Source organism: Anastrepha ludens, chromosome 4 (assembly GCF_028408465.1).
Source record: "Anastrepha ludens isolate Willacy chromosome 4, idAnaLude1.1, whole genome shotgun sequence".
Taxonomy (NCBI): domain Eukaryota; kingdom Metazoa; phylum Arthropoda; class Insecta; order Diptera; family Tephritidae; genus Anastrepha; species Anastrepha ludens.
The window spans coordinates 36,772,915-36,791,904 of record NC_071500.1 but is presented as its reverse complement, the minus strand read 5'-3'; the positions used below and the strand labels follow the sequence as shown (position 1 = coordinate 36,791,904).

The following is an 18,990-nucleotide window of genomic DNA, read 5'->3' as shown; positions in this document are numbered from 1 at the left end:
AAAGATTTATGGATTGGTAATACTGAAGTAAAAATTAGTAATAATGATATTATTTTAAGTAATAAAACTTATAATGGAACAAAAGGGTTATGGGAATTAATAACTTTAAAAGAACCATCAACAGCTGTAACAAATAATGATTTACAAAATTATGAAGAAATTATATTATCAACATATGCTTACATGCAAAATAATGACAAAAGTTCTAAACGTATTAAATCTAGCGTTGGAAATAAATATATGAATTTTATTAGACCAATATTGATTAAAAATAAAATTATAAAAGAAAAAGTAGGATCTGGTTTAAATTCAAAAAATAATCTTTCAAAATCATTACAAAATTTTAAAATTAAAACTAGTTTACCTACTGAATATGTTCGTTTTGCGAATCGTTCACAATGTGAACGTGTTTATTGGAATGATATTAATGAATTAAAAGATAGATTAAATTTGTTGTTAGGAGAGTATAATGCAGGAAATGATAGTCCAGAAATACATAATGAAATTATGAATATTATTGAGGAACTAAGAGAAGAAAATATGTTGACTCTCTCCGAAGGAAACGTATTAACTGTTTAATTAAATTACATATAAATTTAAATAAATTAAAAAATTTTTTTCTAATAAATGGGAATTGATAAGTTTGGACAAAAATCTTTTTCAGAAATAAATTCATCTAATGAATATTCTCTTAATAGAATAATATCATTAGAAAATGAAGTTGAAGAAATTCGTTCAAATAGTGATCAAATGAAAGATATTATTAGTAAATTAATGGAATTAAATCAACTACTTCAAAAAGAAGTTGAAAAACAAGAAAAAGATAATGTGGTAGCTTTTGGTGTTGTATATAAAGAAATAGAACAATTAGAAAATAATTTAAATCAAGATATTATTAACATAACTAAACAAGTAGATTTTATAGAAACAAATATTGAAAATTTTAAAAACAGTTTAGAAAAACAATTGGATAGTTATTCGGAAAAACAAATTTTAATTGATAATTATCTTAAAGATTTAGTTTTACAAAATAAAGACAATATTAATCAAAATAATATTACTAAACAAAATGATGAAACTAATAATAAGATTGATAAAAGTATTCAAGTAGATGAATATATAAAACAATTAAATATTGAAGAAAGTGAAACAGATATTGAAGAAAGTAAACTACAAATTGAAACAAATATAATTCAAAAATAATTTAAAAAATTCATACATATATAAATGATAAACAAAAATAATAAATCAAAATAAAAATTCAAATATTCAACATCGTTGAAATATGTTCACATCATATTTCATTTGAAATTAAAAAAAAAAACTTAATCTAATATAATTAATAATTTAATGTATAGTAAATAGGAGGGGTTCGTTTTAGTTACCTACATTTCCTATTTCATAATGTCCCCAGGGTAATTTGTAAGTCTTATTTAACTTATCGTTATCATTATTATTCAACTTTTTATTGAAATAAAACTTATCATCATAGGGTGACAATCCTATTTTATTCTCTTCTGTAGTATATAGTTTATTATCATATGATCTAATATTATGAACAGTTTCATTTTTATTTTTTAAATTAATTAAACAATTCTTATAATCTTCAATTGTTAACTTTTTAATATTATTTTTCTTTATTCCTTTACAAACTTTTTTATCACAAACATCGGTCTTAAATGCATACATTTTACTTCTAAGTCCACAAAATTCTCTAATTGGTATTCCATTATATTCATCTTTAAATTTTCCTGGTACTTTTTTATTAATATTAGATTTTAAATCTTCAATTGGAAAATTATCTATATAATCACTGGTATCATAATTATCTAGATCATCTTTCATTTCAGAATAAATATCAAAATCATCATCAATATGTTTACCTTCAAAATAAAGAATAAATGAATCAGTATCTGTTCCTAATAATTTCATTCTATTACCATATTTAGTTTTAAGTTGTACATACATTTTAAACATTAATAATTTTGATAAATCTAAAATATTTTGACCTCCAAAGATAGGTTTATTTAATTTAATATTTGTATTTTTACCAAACACTACACACATATTATGATCTATTATTTTTCTTGATTGATATGTATTTCTACTTATTAGTTTTCTCATAATTTTTTCAGTTTTAACTATTCTAACATTAAGTCTATTTCTAACATTTTCCATTTGCTTACCATATACACTATTATTCATAAGTTTGAAAAAATCTTTTTCAAAATCGTTTTTAGCTTCTTTTCTAAGTGTTGTATTTTTTTCAATATAATTTTTTAACCATGCTTCTTGTCTACATTTAATACCTCTATGAATTTTAGTTAAAATTACACCATTATTTAAATATTCTTTTAATAATCTTATATCAATTATATAATTTTTCTTTGGTAACAACGTACACATTAATTTTTTAATTTTATCATTTGGTTTACTACCAATCCCTTTATTAATTAAGTCTGTTTGATTTGGTGATAAATCTTCAAATTGTGGAACATAATGATGAGGTGCTGGAGCATAATCATTATAAAAGTTGTGTAATTCCGGAGGAATACTTATATCAACTTCTAATGTATATCCAATATTATTATCATCAAAATCTTTATTTAAAATATTATCAACATTACAAAAATATTTAATTTCATCTTCATTTAACCATTCATGATTACCAACACTTAATTTTTGTGACATGGCCCATCCATATAAATTATTTGCATCTAAATATAAAATATAACTTGTTAATTTTTTAGAATCGTATATACCTTTAAGAGAAGCTTCCTCTTTACTTAATTTATAAACTTGTTCTACAATATCAGCATGTTCACTCTGTGAACCGTTGACAGAGTCAACATGTTCCTTTCGGTAACCGTTGACATGGTCAATATGTTCACTCTGTGAACCGTTTCCTTCGGAAATGTAATAATAACAATTATTAGCTTTAGCATAGTTATGTGCAATTTGTGATATTCCACCTCTAGTTCCACTTTCATAAAATTCATACATATCTTGATCTGTTAATAATTCTAATTTTTGTTTGGTTAATTTTAAAGCAGATGAATTACTTAAATGTGGTGAACTTATATAATGTATAGGATCTAAATTATAATTTTTAAAACATTCTTTTCTAAAATTATCAAATACATCACTTAAAAGTATAACATCTAATTTCAAATACCAGTTATGATAGTCTCTAAATGTTTTACAATTAAAATGTTTCCAAAATTTATTTGCAAATTTATAATCGTTAATATTAATATTTCCATTTAATGATGAATGAAAATCTTCAAGATTTGGAAATTCTGTTATACTTAATTTTTTATAATCATCAATAAATTCATATGGATATACACCTTTTCTAAGTAAATAACATTTATTTTTTAATGATAGATTTTTAAAAATATTATTAAAGTTTTCTAAATGATCAAAATTAATAGGTTTTATATTTTTAGTATTACAAACTGAACAAATACTACAAGCATATATTTTATTCTCAGTATTTTTACCAACTTTATAAGATACATAATCCATTTTTCTTATTTTCTTACATGTTACACAATATATATCATTAACATCTAATAAATTTTTAACAGCTTTATCTAATGAAGTATTTATAAATTCCATTGAATCTATAAATCTTAATTCTATTTTTTCGACAACTGTATATAATTCTAAATCTGTTGAATTACAATTACGACAAGTGTTTCTTGTCTTTAAATTATATTGATATTTACATTTTTCATTTTTACATTTTAAATATTTAGTTTCACCTACAATAACTGGTTTTTTAATTTGTTTAAATTTTTCAGTACTCGTTGCTAGAACACTAGTTTCAGTTTCAGGATGAAATTCATCTAAATATTTTAGAAATAATTTTGAATCATAACCTTTTAAATTATGAATAATAATTGGTAAAAATTTTGGCATCTTTAACTTTAGATTACATTTATTACATAAAGCCATTCTATATTTACCAGTTGTATGGTCATGATCCCAACATTTTTTATTTTCTTCAGAAAATGGAATATCACAAATTTCACAATTGTTAGTATTATCAAACTTTAATATCGATTCTTTATCCTGAATTATATTATTCAATTTTCTTACTTCATAATAATCTTTAGCATATTTTATTAAATTATCTAAGAATGATTTCAATAACACTTTTCTATTAGAAGTATTCTTTGAAATATATTGTTTGTTATAAGTGTTATAAATACCATAACTATTTGGAATGTGTTCATGAAGTAATATTGTATTTTTACATTTGTCAGATTTTTTTTTATTAATTTTTTCCAAAGTACATTCAAAATCAGCATATAAAGTATATGGATGAAATAATTCTGCACCATTAGATTTATATTTTAAAATATTTTCACCCTCTTTAGGTAACTTTATATTTTGTATTATATTATTATCATCTTTTAATAAATAACATGTTTTTATATGTTCTTCTAATTTATAAGATTTTTCAAAATGTTTAAAACATTTATTACAAATATGTAGATGTTCATGCTGATGATGAATTTTACCACTTAAAAATCCAGATAAATTTTTAAGTAGTACAAAGTGAGATTTGTATGTTTCTTCTGTAATATTTTCTTCTATATATATAATATTAACATGTTTTTTTGGCAAACCATTAACGAAATAATGAAAAGAGTTACTTTTATACATTAATTGAATTTGGTAATATTCATCATCATTTTTTTCTGAATCATAATGATAAAAATTCATGGTAATATTAAAATAATCTTCTAATTTTTTAACATTTTCTTCATTAATTATAAATGGAAATTCTAAATTTAGATTTTTAAATTTATCATCATTTTCTAAATCTTCAAGATATTTTTTATATTTTGTTGGTCTTTGAGGATCTTTAACAATTTCATCTTGATGAATAGAATATAAAATACAATATAAAATACATTTATTATCAGTATTTTTAATATTAACACAATTTCTATTAGTAAATGGAATATATGATCCAGCAAGAATTTGAGACTTATCTCTACTAATATGTGTTTTTACTATTCTAACAAAGCTAGCTGTAGATCCTTTTGTACATTTTTCTGAGAATTTATTATTTATTTCCTCTATCATTAAATAAAATTCTTTTGTATAGTTTAATTTATTAACATAATGTATTTCTGATCTATACCAATATTCATAACTTTCTTTAATTTTATTAGTTTTTTTATCAATAATCACAATATTTACCGCTGTTGCTAAAGACACTTTAAAATTACTATATTTTTTAAAACCTTTGAAAAAATATTTGAAACAATTTCTTTTTATTAATTCTAAATGCTTTTCAATATCAAATTCTTCATTATTTGTAAACTCTAAATCAGCAACCATATTGTTAAAACATGAACCATTTAATTGTTTTTCTTGAATATCAATAATATCAAAATCATAATCATCAAAATTTTGAAATATATTTTGAATAACATCATTATTATGCTTTTCTATTAAAACATTTATTATGTTTAATAAACTATTTTTATTTTTATTATACCAATATTTTGGCAATTGAAAAATATGTTTATTTGCTCTAATATATTTTTTTAAATTTTTTAAATTTTTAGATTTCAATTCTTTAATATTAAATGGATTCATTTTTATTTGGTTGATATTTTTACTTAATTTTTCCTTATTTATATAGAAATTTTTTTTTTAAATAATTTGAATTATCGCCAATAAATAATATTTAAATATTAAATATGATGTGGTGTGATGTAAATTAGAAATTAATTTCGTTACTTCATAATAAATTGTTAATTATTTTCTTTATTATTAATATATTTAATATGAAATTGAGAATTACAATGACGTTTTTTATGTGATACTGTATACCACATTCCACATTCACACTTTAATCTTTCAAATCTTGATGGTAATGAGTTATAATATGCAATTTTTTGATTGTAACAGTTTTTACAATATCTCTTATTCGAAATAAAATTAGAAATAGTTTTTTCTTCTAAACATGAAAAACATACTTTTTTACCATCTATAATAGACAAACATATTTTTTCACCATTTATTATTTTATGATATAATCTTTGTTTTGGTACGTTAACTTTATGAACAGTTTCTTTCGGAAAAATAGTTTCTTCCTCTGTCACATTCAATTTAGCGAATTGATTGTTTAAGACTTCAACCATCTTAATTTTTATATTTATATCTCAAAAATTTTTTAAAATTAATTTACATTTCTAATATTTAATCTTATACTAATTTTTTCTTTTCTAAAATCAATTAAATTATTATCCTGATCAACAATATAAATAGTTATATTTCTAATAGTATTTGTATTTACTGGATAGTATATTAAATTTTTAGGTATTTCATTTATTTTTTCACCAGGTTTATCATTAATAAAAAATTCATGAATAATATTTGTTTGTTTATTATTTTCATAACTACCTCCTACAATATTACATTTTATTCTAATAGAATTAACATTCATAATATTTACTGGTAAATCAGATGATACTAATGTATTAGGTTGAATAATTTGTTCACTAAATCCTAGTAATGAAGCTATGGAATTTTTTTGTGTAAAATCAATAATATAATTACTTTTAATTTCAACTTTTAATGTTGTCATATTTGGTTTAATAGTAATACCCTTTATTTTCTCTTTTATAAAATTGTTTATATCATTTATTTCATATGAACCAGTTGGGAATGTAATTATTTTGTTAACACTGTTAATTGTTTGTAAATTATCTTGTGAATCATTTCCTTCGAAAATATGTTCACTTTGTGAACCAATGACAGAGTCAACATAATGTAAAATATTATTTTTTAATTTTTCAGATATGTTCGGTATAGAATTATAAGTAGAAAAATTAAGCAAACACATTTCAAAATCATGTTTAACTTCATTTGACTCTGTTGAAATATGTTTATTATCTAAAATTATTGGTTCATCAAAATTACATGAAATTATTGAAGTATTTCCATCTAATGATATAGTCGGCATTATTTAATTAAGTAAAAATTTTAAACATAGATGACCACAAATTATTTCATTTATTTCTTGATCAATATTATTATTAAAAATTACAGTATTTTCATTAGTTTTGAAATATTTTTCTATTAATATTGGTAATTTATTTATAGCAAAGGAATCATAGTAAAAAATATGATTATTATATTTTTTATATGCTACCCAGTGTGTACCATTACCATTATTATTATCTAAATTTATTATTCCACATTCTTTATCTTTTATCTTTTTTGGTAATCTATCTTTCATGAATACACCTCTAAAATTTGCTATATTAAATTTTCTAGCATATTTTTTTAAATCATAATTACTTAATGGTTTAATTGGAATTAATTCAAAATCAAATTTTTTTTAAGTAACATACCATTACCAGATTTTTTAAGTAACATACCATTACCAGATTTTATATTTTTTTCTTCTAATGCTTTATTATGACGTATTTTTTCTTCTAATAATTTATCGTTAGTTTTTTTATCATTATATGCTCTATATAATGTTGTTCCTGCAGTAACTGCAGCTCCTATTGCTGGAATAAGTGGTAATAGTGCTGGTAAAAATCCGCCAATTTTTTCATTATTAAAACTTTGTAACTGAGACATAGATAATTTTAATATAAAAATTTTAAAAGTAGTTTTATTATTATCTAAATGTTTTTTTATTGAATTAATTTGTTTTCTAGTTAATGGTAAATATGTTTCATTCATTACACTTTCTTTAGTTCTTTGTAATTGAATTGGTTCTAATTTTATAGTAATATCTGTTTTATTTTTCATAGCATCATAAACTTGTTTTTGTTGATCTTCATTTAGAGATATTGGATATTTAATGTATCGTCCACATTTTGGAATAAAATAAATTTTATCTTTATTCTCATTTTTATTATATTCACTTTGTGAACCGTTAACATTTATCAATTCTTCAGTTGATGAATTGTGAGTTGTCAAACCCATACCCATTTTTCTTTTAAATTTCATAGCATTAGTAGTTAAATATGCATTTACTTTTTCTGATAAACTAGCATCTTTTGCTGAAACTCTTGACCATGCTTTATCTTCTAAAATTTTATCAGCTTCATGTCTTTTCTTTATATCGTTACTTTTAGAATATGCAATATCATGTTCTTTAGCTGCTTCATCTAATTTATTAATTGGATGTATATCTTTTTCAAGTTTTAATTCAAGATTAGTACCAGGTCCTAAATAATTATACCCTGGAGAATGTAATTCAAATGGAAGATTATTTATAAGATTATTTATAATACCACTACCATAATATCGCACCATTTATTATAATAGAAAATGTGATGTATTTATTTATTTATTTGGATAATTATTAATCATGAACTGAAGGTAAACTTGAAATATCATCATCAACTTTTTTATTAATATTAGACAATTCGTTTTTATTTTTCTTATTTATTTTAGTTACATTCTTTAAAAATCCCTCTGTTAAACTATTTGATTTAGTCTGTCGAGAATTGTATTCATTTGTCGAGAATTGTCGAGAATTGTCTTCTTTTGTCGAGAATTGTCGAGAATTGTCTTCATTTTTATTGTTTTTGCCAATAATTTCAATACCAAGTAATTTAAGTCCATTATTAAGAGAATCGCGTGAAATATGATTTTGTTCGCAAAATTTTACTTTAGTTAATTTTGAAGTACTAGCTTGTTCTAAATAATTAATAGCTAAATTTCTTTCTCTAATTTGTTTAAGTTCATTAGCATTTTTTGGAATATGAATATTTTTTGAATTTCTAAAACTTTTTGTTTTCCCTTGTAGTGATACAAGTGGTGAAACAGTTTTAGTAGAAGGGCTTGGATGATTGTATAAATTAGTTATATTCTTATACATTTTATTAATTTTAATTTATTTATAAAAAAATTTTTTAAAATAATTATATTTTTCTTAGTGTTTCAATATAAAAAAATATTAAAAATTTTTATTATAATAAATGTCGAATATACATACAATTGAAGAATTTAAAACAAATACTGATGTGCCTATCTTGAAATTAAGAGGATCTAGTATAAAACTATTAAATAAAGAAGAAATAGAAAAAGAGGTTAAACAAACACAAGAATTTATTAGGCAACATAAATCTCAGTTTAATAATAGAAGTGGTTTTGTTCAATGTTTAAATGATGCACTTAAAAATAATGATCATGTATGGCATGAATATGCTGTTTGTATTATGAAAAGTGTTAAAAATATTAAAGATTATAATATTGAATTACATTCAGAATCAAATAAAATATTAGTAAATGAATTATTAAATGAGAAAACTATATTAGAATTTAGTTTAATGAGTTATGAAGAAATTATTGGCAAATTAAATGATGATATGTATGAGTTACAAGTAAATTATGATATTCTTGAATCAGAACATAATAACCTTATAAATAGCATTGAAAAAAAAAACGCTGCATTAGCTGAAAAATATAAGAACAATTTTATTAAAAGACAAAAAGCTATTGAAGAATCTAAAACAATGAAGATTGGACTAGTAAATAAAAAAATTACAACACAAAAACTCAATGATTTATTGAAAAGTGTAAGTAAAATGAAATAAAAAAAAAAATATTGTTAATAAATGAATACTTGTGTTAATATTATTCCATATCAAAATGATTGTATATCACAGTTATACATAATTGATGCTAATAATAAATATAATGGAGGATGTAGATGTGTCATAATGGATCCGTCTTTATTAAAATTAATTTCTATTGTAATTTTTATTGTAATTGCAATTCTTATATTTTATGCAATATATTTAGATATACAAAAAAAGGTAATTGAAAATGAATGTAAAAAGATTAACAAAAAAAAAAAAAATATTAAAAATATTTAGGATTTTTTCTATTGCATTAAATGAATAATTGTAAAAACAATTTTGATAAAAATAATCAATTATCAAAAATAGATTTTATTATTTCAAATGGAATAGATAAAATAATGCAAAATGAATACATTTCAATGGTACTAATTATTATTCTATTAATAATGTTTTTTTATAATTTGATAAGACAATTAAATACAAGACTACAATTATTTTAAACATAGGTTTCGACCTAGTCAAAACATATTAGTAAATTTTTAATAATATTTTTTAGTTAAATAAATGAAAGAAGAAAAAGGTATCGAATCTTATGACTTTTATGAACATTTGCCATCTAATTCTACACTATTAAATGAATATGGAAGACCAATAGAAATAAATATTAATAATCAAGACATTAAAACGTTACCATCAAAAAGTTTACTTAATATTAGAGGTCAAATTATTGCTAAAGATAAAGATGGTAAAATATTAGATAAACTTAATCCTGATAAAATAAATTTTGTGAATAATGGTATAATAAATCTGTTTAGTAAAATTACATATTTTATTAATTCAGTTGAAATTGATAAAATTGAAAATCCTGGAATAACAACAACAATTAAAGGCTTAGCATCATTTTCTAATGATTTATCATTAAATAATGCTGGTTGGCAAATTGTAAATAAAGGTAGTGTTTGTAATAAGAAAGGTTATTTTTCTGTTAGCATTCCATTATGTATATTAATTGGGTTTTTTGATGATTACAAAAATTTCATTTTTAGAATTAATCAAAAATTAGAATTAATAAGATCAAATGATGATACAAATTGTTTAATTATTGATAATAGTTTAAGTGATCATACTTTTTCTATTGATATTAATCAAATTATATGGAGAATGCCTCATGTTAAATTTTCAGTTGAAGTTGATCATGAAATTAATAAAAAAATTTCAAATAATACAAACTTTCAAATGTATTTTAGAAATTGGAGATACTATTGTACTACTGCAATTCCAGCTGTAAAGACTTATACCTGGAATATAACATCATCTAGTGCTAAACCTAGATATTTTCTTATTGCATTTCAAACATCAAGAAATCAGAATAATTATGAAGACAATAGTAAATTTGACCATTGTAATTTAGAAAATGTTGTAGTTAAATTAAATACAAATAGATATCCAAACTATGATATGCAACTATCTATTAATCAAAATAAATTTGATACATTATATAATATGTTTCTAGATTTTAAAAATTCATATTATGGTTCTAGTATAAATAATTTACCAATAGTTAATTGTGATACATTTTTAAAAGAATATCCAATAATATGCATTGATACATCTAAACAGAATGAGGTAATTAAAGAGGCTGCTATTGATATTAAAATTGAATTTAAATGGACAGAAGATTTTCCATCAAATACAGTCGTTCACTGTTTAATTATTAGTGATGATAGTTATTCATATAATCCACTAACAAATCAAGTGATGCATGTTTGACTTGTTTTTTTAAATTTTTATAAAATTAAAATTAACTAAAAATTAATTGAAATAAATATGTAATTAATTATATTAATAGATTAAAAAAATTTATCTAAAATTCTAAATTATGGATGGTCATTTAAAAGTTACTAAATTAGATAATAAAATTAAATTAACTATTCAAAATTTTGATACTCATAAACCAATAAAAAGATTAAATGAAATATTTCCGAATATTATTAGAGCAATTATTTGTGGACCAAGTAATTGTGGAAAAACAAATGTATTATTAAATATATTATCAAAGATTTATTATTCTGATATAATAATTTGTTCAAAAACTTGCTATCAAGAAAAATATAAATTTTTAGAAGATATGATAATTCAATTCAATAAATTGTGTGTTAAAAATGATTTGGAATCTAAAGATATAAAATGTTTATCAATTCAATCTCTACCAACACCTGAAAATATTAAACCATATTCTGTAATAATATTTGACGATATCTCTACAGAACAACAAGATAATATTTCCAATTATTTTGCTTATGGTAGACACAATAACATTTCTTGTTTTTATTTATGTCAAACATATTCAAAAATTCCTAAACAATTGATAAGAGATAATGCAAACTATATAATTTTATTTAAACAAGATAAGACTAATCTGAAACACATATTTAATGATCATTGTAATGATATTGATTATGATATTTTAAAAAATATGTGTATTCAATGTTGGAAAGAACAGTTTGGATTTTTAGTAATAGATAAAGAACAAGAAACAAATGATGGTAGATATAAAAAAATGTTTGAATTTTTCTTTACAATATAAAAAAATGTTTGAATTTTTCTTTACAATATAAAAAAATGTTTGAATTTTTGTTTGAATAAGATTTTTATTTTTTATTATATCCAGTTATTTTGGAAATCTTTATATTTTTCATTTTTTTCATCAAAAACTATATCTAATATTTTTCTATATTTATATAATCCATCAATGGTGGGCAGCAGATTTACTAATTATGACAACAGTTAATGTTAGAATTAATAGAGGATACAAATATATGCTTAATGTAATTGATACATTTTCTAAATTTGCTTATATAGAACCATTAAAAAAGAAAGATGGAAAAACAACTTCTGAAGCATTTTTAAATATTATTAAAAAAGCAGGTTGTGCACCAAAATTACTTCATACAGATTCTGGTAAAGAATTTTTAAATAAACATTTCCAAGAAGTTTTAGATAAATACAATATTAACATGTATCAAACATTTAGTGAAAAGAAATCATCAATTGTAGAAAGATTTAATAGAACCATTAATGAAAAACTAAAAATACGATTTGAAATTCAGAAAAATACTAATTGGATTGATGTAATTGATAAAATATTATATGAATATAATTACAAAGATGTACATAGAACTATTGGTATGAAACCTTGTGAAGTAAATGAAAAAAATGAACAATTAATATTTGATAATTGTTTTAAAATTAATAGAAACAATTTAGAAAAACCAGTTTTTAAAATTGGAGAAAAAGTAAGAATTCAATCACATAAAAAACAATTTGAAAACAAATATAAAAATAATTGGACTCGAGAAATATTTTATATTAGTAAAATTTATCCATCTAATCCAATAACATATTTAATAAGAGATTTAAGTTATGAACCAATATTGGGTAAATTTTATAAATTTGAACTTCAAAGAGTTCAAATTTGAAGTTTCAATTATTTTGCGTCCACCCTCTTCTAACGCTAAATACATACTGCACTTGTAACCATGTTTGACTTTGTCAAACGGTTTCGACAGAGTCGAAACATGTGTTGATGTATAAAAGCTTATCAAATATTATGCTTATCTTGCAGTTTGTGACTCGTATTCAACAGTATTTCATTTTTTTTTGGTTTGTGCTTATGCTTATTCTATTTATAGATTGTGAGCAATGTTGATAAGATCAGCATTGCTTGCTTTGCATACTACTCAGCTGTAATTACATTACTTCAGAATATGATGTTTAGATGAGTTGGTTAAGCAGTTGGAATTATAACAATAATTTTGTTGCAAGTTCAAATCTGACTCAAAGACTCTTGTTTTGAGGAGTTCGTCGTTTTTTTTGAAAGGTACTTTAAAAAATAAATGTATCCTTTTTTGTTTTTTTTTTTGAATAGATTACTTTAAATATTTTGTAATAAATATTTTAACATTTTTTCACTTAATAGACATCGACCCAACTCAAAATTTTAACTGTACCAACCTAAATATTGATTACTAGTACATCAAAAATAGATATCTTTAATATCTTAAAAATATTAACTAAGAGTAACTATAATTTAGGGGTGGACTAAATCGACCCAATTCAAAATTTTTAACTTTTTTTTTGAGATAATATAAGCTAAAAAAATGAGTTAAATGTTAAAAAATGTTAAAATTTTGAGTAACTGTAAGTTAAAAAAATGAGTTAAATGGTAAAAATGTTAAATTTTTGAGTTAAAATGATAAAAATGTTAAAATTTTAACATTTTTGATATTGCGTTGTAGCCCGGAATATACATACTACTTGTGTGTTTGCAACTTTGAAGCTTAGTATACAAATATTCCCGTCCAGCTCTCTCTGAGGGCTTTTAAAAAAAGTTATTATAACTGGCAAGCAAGCAATAAAGTTTGAAGAAACTTTCCGAAAAAGCGTACAAATACTCCAAATTACTCCACCTGCAAAGGTACGTAACATTTTTGCGACTTTTTTCTCTTTCCTCAAAGATCTGAAAACGTGTTGCCACACCGCATACAACACGAAGCAGTTGACATTCCTCTTGTTACCGAACAAGAACTCCAAGCGACGTGCAGTCTAATTAAGTCCAGGAAAATTTCAGGTACGCTTGCCATACCTAATAAAGTTCTGAAAGTCGCAATTTCCAAACCTTCAGACATATTTTTAGTGGTAGAAACTTCTAAGTTCTGAAACTAATAAAGTTCTGAAAGTCGCAATTTCCAAACCTTCAGACATATTTTTAGTGGTAGGCCAAAACTACCTTAACAAAGGCACTCTCTCAAACCTTTGTTTTTAACCGTCTGTTGTGTGATGTGGCCTACGCAGGCCATTCCGAATTTTAGAGGGGTATATCTTTTTGTTTCGTTAAGTTTTCAAAAAACGGCGAAAATATACCATACAGGTCTGTTAGATGAATCTTCTGAAAATTTTATAACCATTTCCAGTGAAGAGATTATGAAAAAAAATACATTTTACACAAAAACTTCATATGTTAGGGTAAATGGCCTGCACAGGCCACCACTGCAATTTTAGTTAGTATAGTCATGCACCGTACTTGGTCTTCTGACTAATTAGAGTACAAGAAAGAGTGAATACGGTTCTCCCTCACTCATAAAAATTTGGTGGGTCTGCGATTCTTCAACAAACTACCCTCTCAAGGGACAGATTTACACAGGAAAACGACCAAATGAAGAACGAAAAATTAACCAAGGTGAAAGAGTGGTACTGGATTTGGTAGAGAGGTATCGTAATTCCGGCCGAACGGTGCATTGCGATAACTTTTTCACATCACTCGAATTGGCCAAGTCTCTAATGCAGAAGGGATTAGCTGTCGTAGGCACAGTGCGCCCAAATAGAAAATTTGATCCTCTATGCTTTCCGCTGAACAAAAGACGAGGCCGTATAAAAAGTTTCGACCTCTATATCATACTTTGTTTGCTTTCCTGGATGAAAATGCATCTATGTTATCATACGTTGCCAAAGTATACAAATATGTGCTAGTATTGTCGACACAACATTACACGCAAGCCACGGAGACTGCAAACAAATATAAACCTGCAGCTGTCTTAGACTACAATGAAATTAAGTCTGGGGTTGATACAATGGACAAAATGCTTTCTGGCTACAGTTGCAAACGCGCAACAAACCGGTGGCCATTGGCCATTTTTTTTAATATACTTGACATTACTGGCTTGGCTTCTTATATTATATACAAGCATTTGCGACCAAGCAAGAAGTCACACCAACGAAGGGATTTTATATTAGAATTGGCTGAACAACTGACAATCCCCCTTATGGAAACACGTGCAGCAAATCCCAGGGTATATGGTAGACCAGGAACTAAAATAGCAGTGCAAAAGTTCAATGTATTTTATGTAAGTATTTATACAAACATCCAAATTCGTACTGAAACATATAATTAATTTAAATAATGTATCTCTCACAGGATCCACCATCAACTTCGACGGCACCAGCACAAAAAACTGCATCAAAGCCCGTAAGCTCACAGCACCGGCCATTGTGCAAGCTATGTACCAAACTGGATAAGTTTAAAAGAAAAACCCGATTTACTTGCCACATTTGCAAAGATGCAATGTGCTTAACTCACGGTTTAGAAACCAAAACCTACACTTGCAGCATATGTCTAGCTGCAGTAACTACGTCAACTTCATAAGCAACTTTTAAAATTTTATATTTTTATTTATTTATTTATAAATTGAATTTTTCAAATAATTTTTAAAAAACAGTAAGAAGGATGTACCTTGATAAATAAATTTCTTTTAACACTAATCAATCTGTTTTTTATTAATCGGTATTACACTTAAATTGATTACAGACATAATTTTCGTACCAGCCTATAAATAAAGCACGTGTTCTCATAGGTGGCCTGGCCAGGCCATTTTAAACAACGAAAGAATATAAAACTTTCACACAACGGACGGTTAACTTAGAACAACAAAAAGCTTCGTGAACCCGCGTCTTACCGACCGATATGCTTACTGGACACAAATGGGAAACATTTTTTAGAGAATTATATACCATAAGATATCATCTTTTGCAGAAGATAAGGGTATTTAACTACATATCAATTGGCAAGAGATGGTAAGGCGGGAAAAAATAATACTGTGTTGTAGCTTCCAGCGCTTACTAGAAGCCCTCATAAAAGTAATGGTGTTAAGCTATATTATGACACTGAGGTCTAGAAGCCCCATAGGCATTGAGGGTACAATATTCTCTCCCAAAGTTGAGTTTTAGCTTGTTCTAAGACTGGATCTGACTCCTAGAGCCAAAGTCATTGGGATAGCGGAGGATATCGCGATGGCAAATAATATCCAAGAAATCAATCGAAAATTTATATACGACTATTCTTATTTACGTATTTAAGTATTACAATCACTACAATCAAATCTATCTCTCCTCTTTTGTGGACTCTAGTCATAGATGAACTTCTCCACAAACTGAACAACCTAGGTTTTCGCACTCATGGTTACGCTGATGACCTAGTAGTTTATGTATTAGGCTGGCATGAGGAAACCATTTCGGATCGCATGCAGCAAGCCCTTACAATAATAAACAAATGGTGCACGGAAAAAGGGCTCTCCATCAACCCATCCAAAACAACACTTGTACCGTTTACTAGGAGAAGGAACATACATCTCAAATGTCCGACCCTTAATGGAACAACACTACAACTCTCTACAGAAGCGAACTATCTTGGCGTCAGTCTTGACAAAACTCTTACGTCGAATTCCCATATTGAGAGAGTTACTTCAAAAGCCACAAGGGCATTCTTTGCCCGCACAAGGCTTTTTGGTAAGACATGGGGACTAAACCCTAGAATGACCTTCTGGACATTCACCACAGTTGAGAAACCCATATTCACTTATGCATCCTTAGCATGGTGGCCTAAGGTCAAGCAAAGAAAAGCAGTAAACGAATTAAACAAACGGCATCGCCTGATAAGTGTTGGTATTACAGGGGCTATGAAAACATGTCACACGAATGCATTGGGTGTGTTCCTGAACATACCGCCTCTTCCAATCTTGATTGAAAGGGAAGCTCGCGCGAGTGCCTTAAAGATCTTAGAAGACTTCTTACATAGGGATGATATACTATCACCCATAGGGATGATATACTATCACCCATAGGGATGATATACTATCACCCAAACCAATACTCTTCAGGAACTTCCAAGTTATAATTTATGAACGCACAGACTGGAGAACTAATTCTATCACTTTCAAACCTGGCTCTCAGCTATGGTTTACTGATGGGTCCAAATTGGAAAATGGTAGAACAGGGGCAGGAATCAATGGACCTAAATTCAAAAATCGATTCCGATGGGACTCTACCCAACAATATTCCAGGCAGAAAAACATGCCATTGAAATATGTATGAGAGAATGCCTTAGCAGGAAAATGAGAGGCTCTAAAAGCTCTTCTATCAACAACTATCACCTCTAAATTGGCAAATGGTTGGCAACACCTTCTCAACACGTTAGGAAACCTCCACATAGTAACACTAGGCTGGATTCCGGCACATGAAGGACATGAGGGAAATGAAATGGCTGATGACCTTGCAAAACAAGGAGCAAATATGCAACTTACTGAATTCCTTAGGAAATGGGAAGAAAGGAAATTTGCTGCATACTGGCTAAACTGTGCCGGTCAGCGTCAAGCCACACTATTCCTAAGTCCCAACAAAGGAATATTTGACAAGCTACTCTCACTACGCAGAGTAGATCTGCGTCTTTTAACAGGATACCTCACAGGTCACTGCAGCCTGAGGTATCATCTAAATAATATTGGTCTATATGAGGCTAATGTCTGCCGCTTTTGCGAAATGGACATAGAAAGCTCAGAACATGTGCTTTGTGAATGTCCTGCGTTGGGCAGACAGAGCCTTCATCACCTGGATGGTATCGTAGTATCTCCATGCAATCTTTGGAACAACAAACCTAAAATTGTGCTAAAATTTTTAAAAAGCCTAAAACTCTAGGGTTACAAAAATTGGCCTTTTACAATAGATCAGCTCTGGTCGCAGTACGTAATGGCCTTCTAATAATAATCATAATAAGTATTACGAAAATAAAAGCTTTGGTTATATCCGTAACAACGTAAAACATTCCCAAAGAGCGGACTTTTATTTATTCTTTCAAAAAATGATAGTTATGGACTAGTCTAAATTTATTGTCATTTACCGAGGATAGTTTGGCTTCATAATATAATTGTAAATATTCATATCTTATACTTTTCTAACAGTTGACGAGCTCCAACTAAATATTACACACACACTGTACACGTAAGGTACTCGTAAGTACCTATAAAATCAGCACTGCTGCATTCAACTTGCAGGTTAATATGTAGGTGGATGTACATTAGGGCGGGTCGATTTAAAAATCGTATTCTATGGATCAAAATAAGAAACTTTGCCAAAGGAACCATACCTCTTGGGTCGAACGAAAAATCGCACTTTGACCCATTTAGAGTGCTCCAATCGAGTCCAAATGTATGACCGACCCCCACTAACTTTGGACCGTCGATCCACCCATGTCAGTGGCATACCCCCTGGAACTCCCCTGGGGGGTTCCCCATACAATCATTTCAAAATATCACCATTTTTGGCCTTTACATGAGAAAAGAAACTAAAAAGTTCGACCCAAATTGGGGGACATCAGAATTCGTTTTAGAGGTATGGTTCCTTCGGTAAAGTTTCTTATTTTGATCCCTAGAATATGATTTTCACAGAGCAAAGGGCGATTTTTTTGCCTCCACACAAATCGACCCGGCCTAATGTATATTTATGTGGGCTACTGTGCGCTAAGAATATCTGTAATTGCAATAGAAACCATCTGAAGTGAAATAAGCAAATATCTGCATTGCGTCTT

At 26.1% G+C, this 18,990-nt stretch overlaps 1 protein-coding gene across 1 annotated transcript in view; it reads left to right on the top strand.

The window, feature by feature from the left end:
* LOC128861772 (uncharacterized) overlaps nt 1-15,650 on the top strand; it is a 37,156-nt gene extending 21,506 nt beyond the window's left edge. Inside the window, exon 2 of the mRNA XM_054100155.1 lies at nt 15,550-15,650. Coding sequence (XP_053956130.1) covers nt 15,550-15,650 — 101 coding nt within the window. The remainder of the gene's footprint in view (nt 1-15,549) is intronic.
* The last annotated feature ends 3,340 nt before the right edge of the window (nt 15,651-18,990 follow it).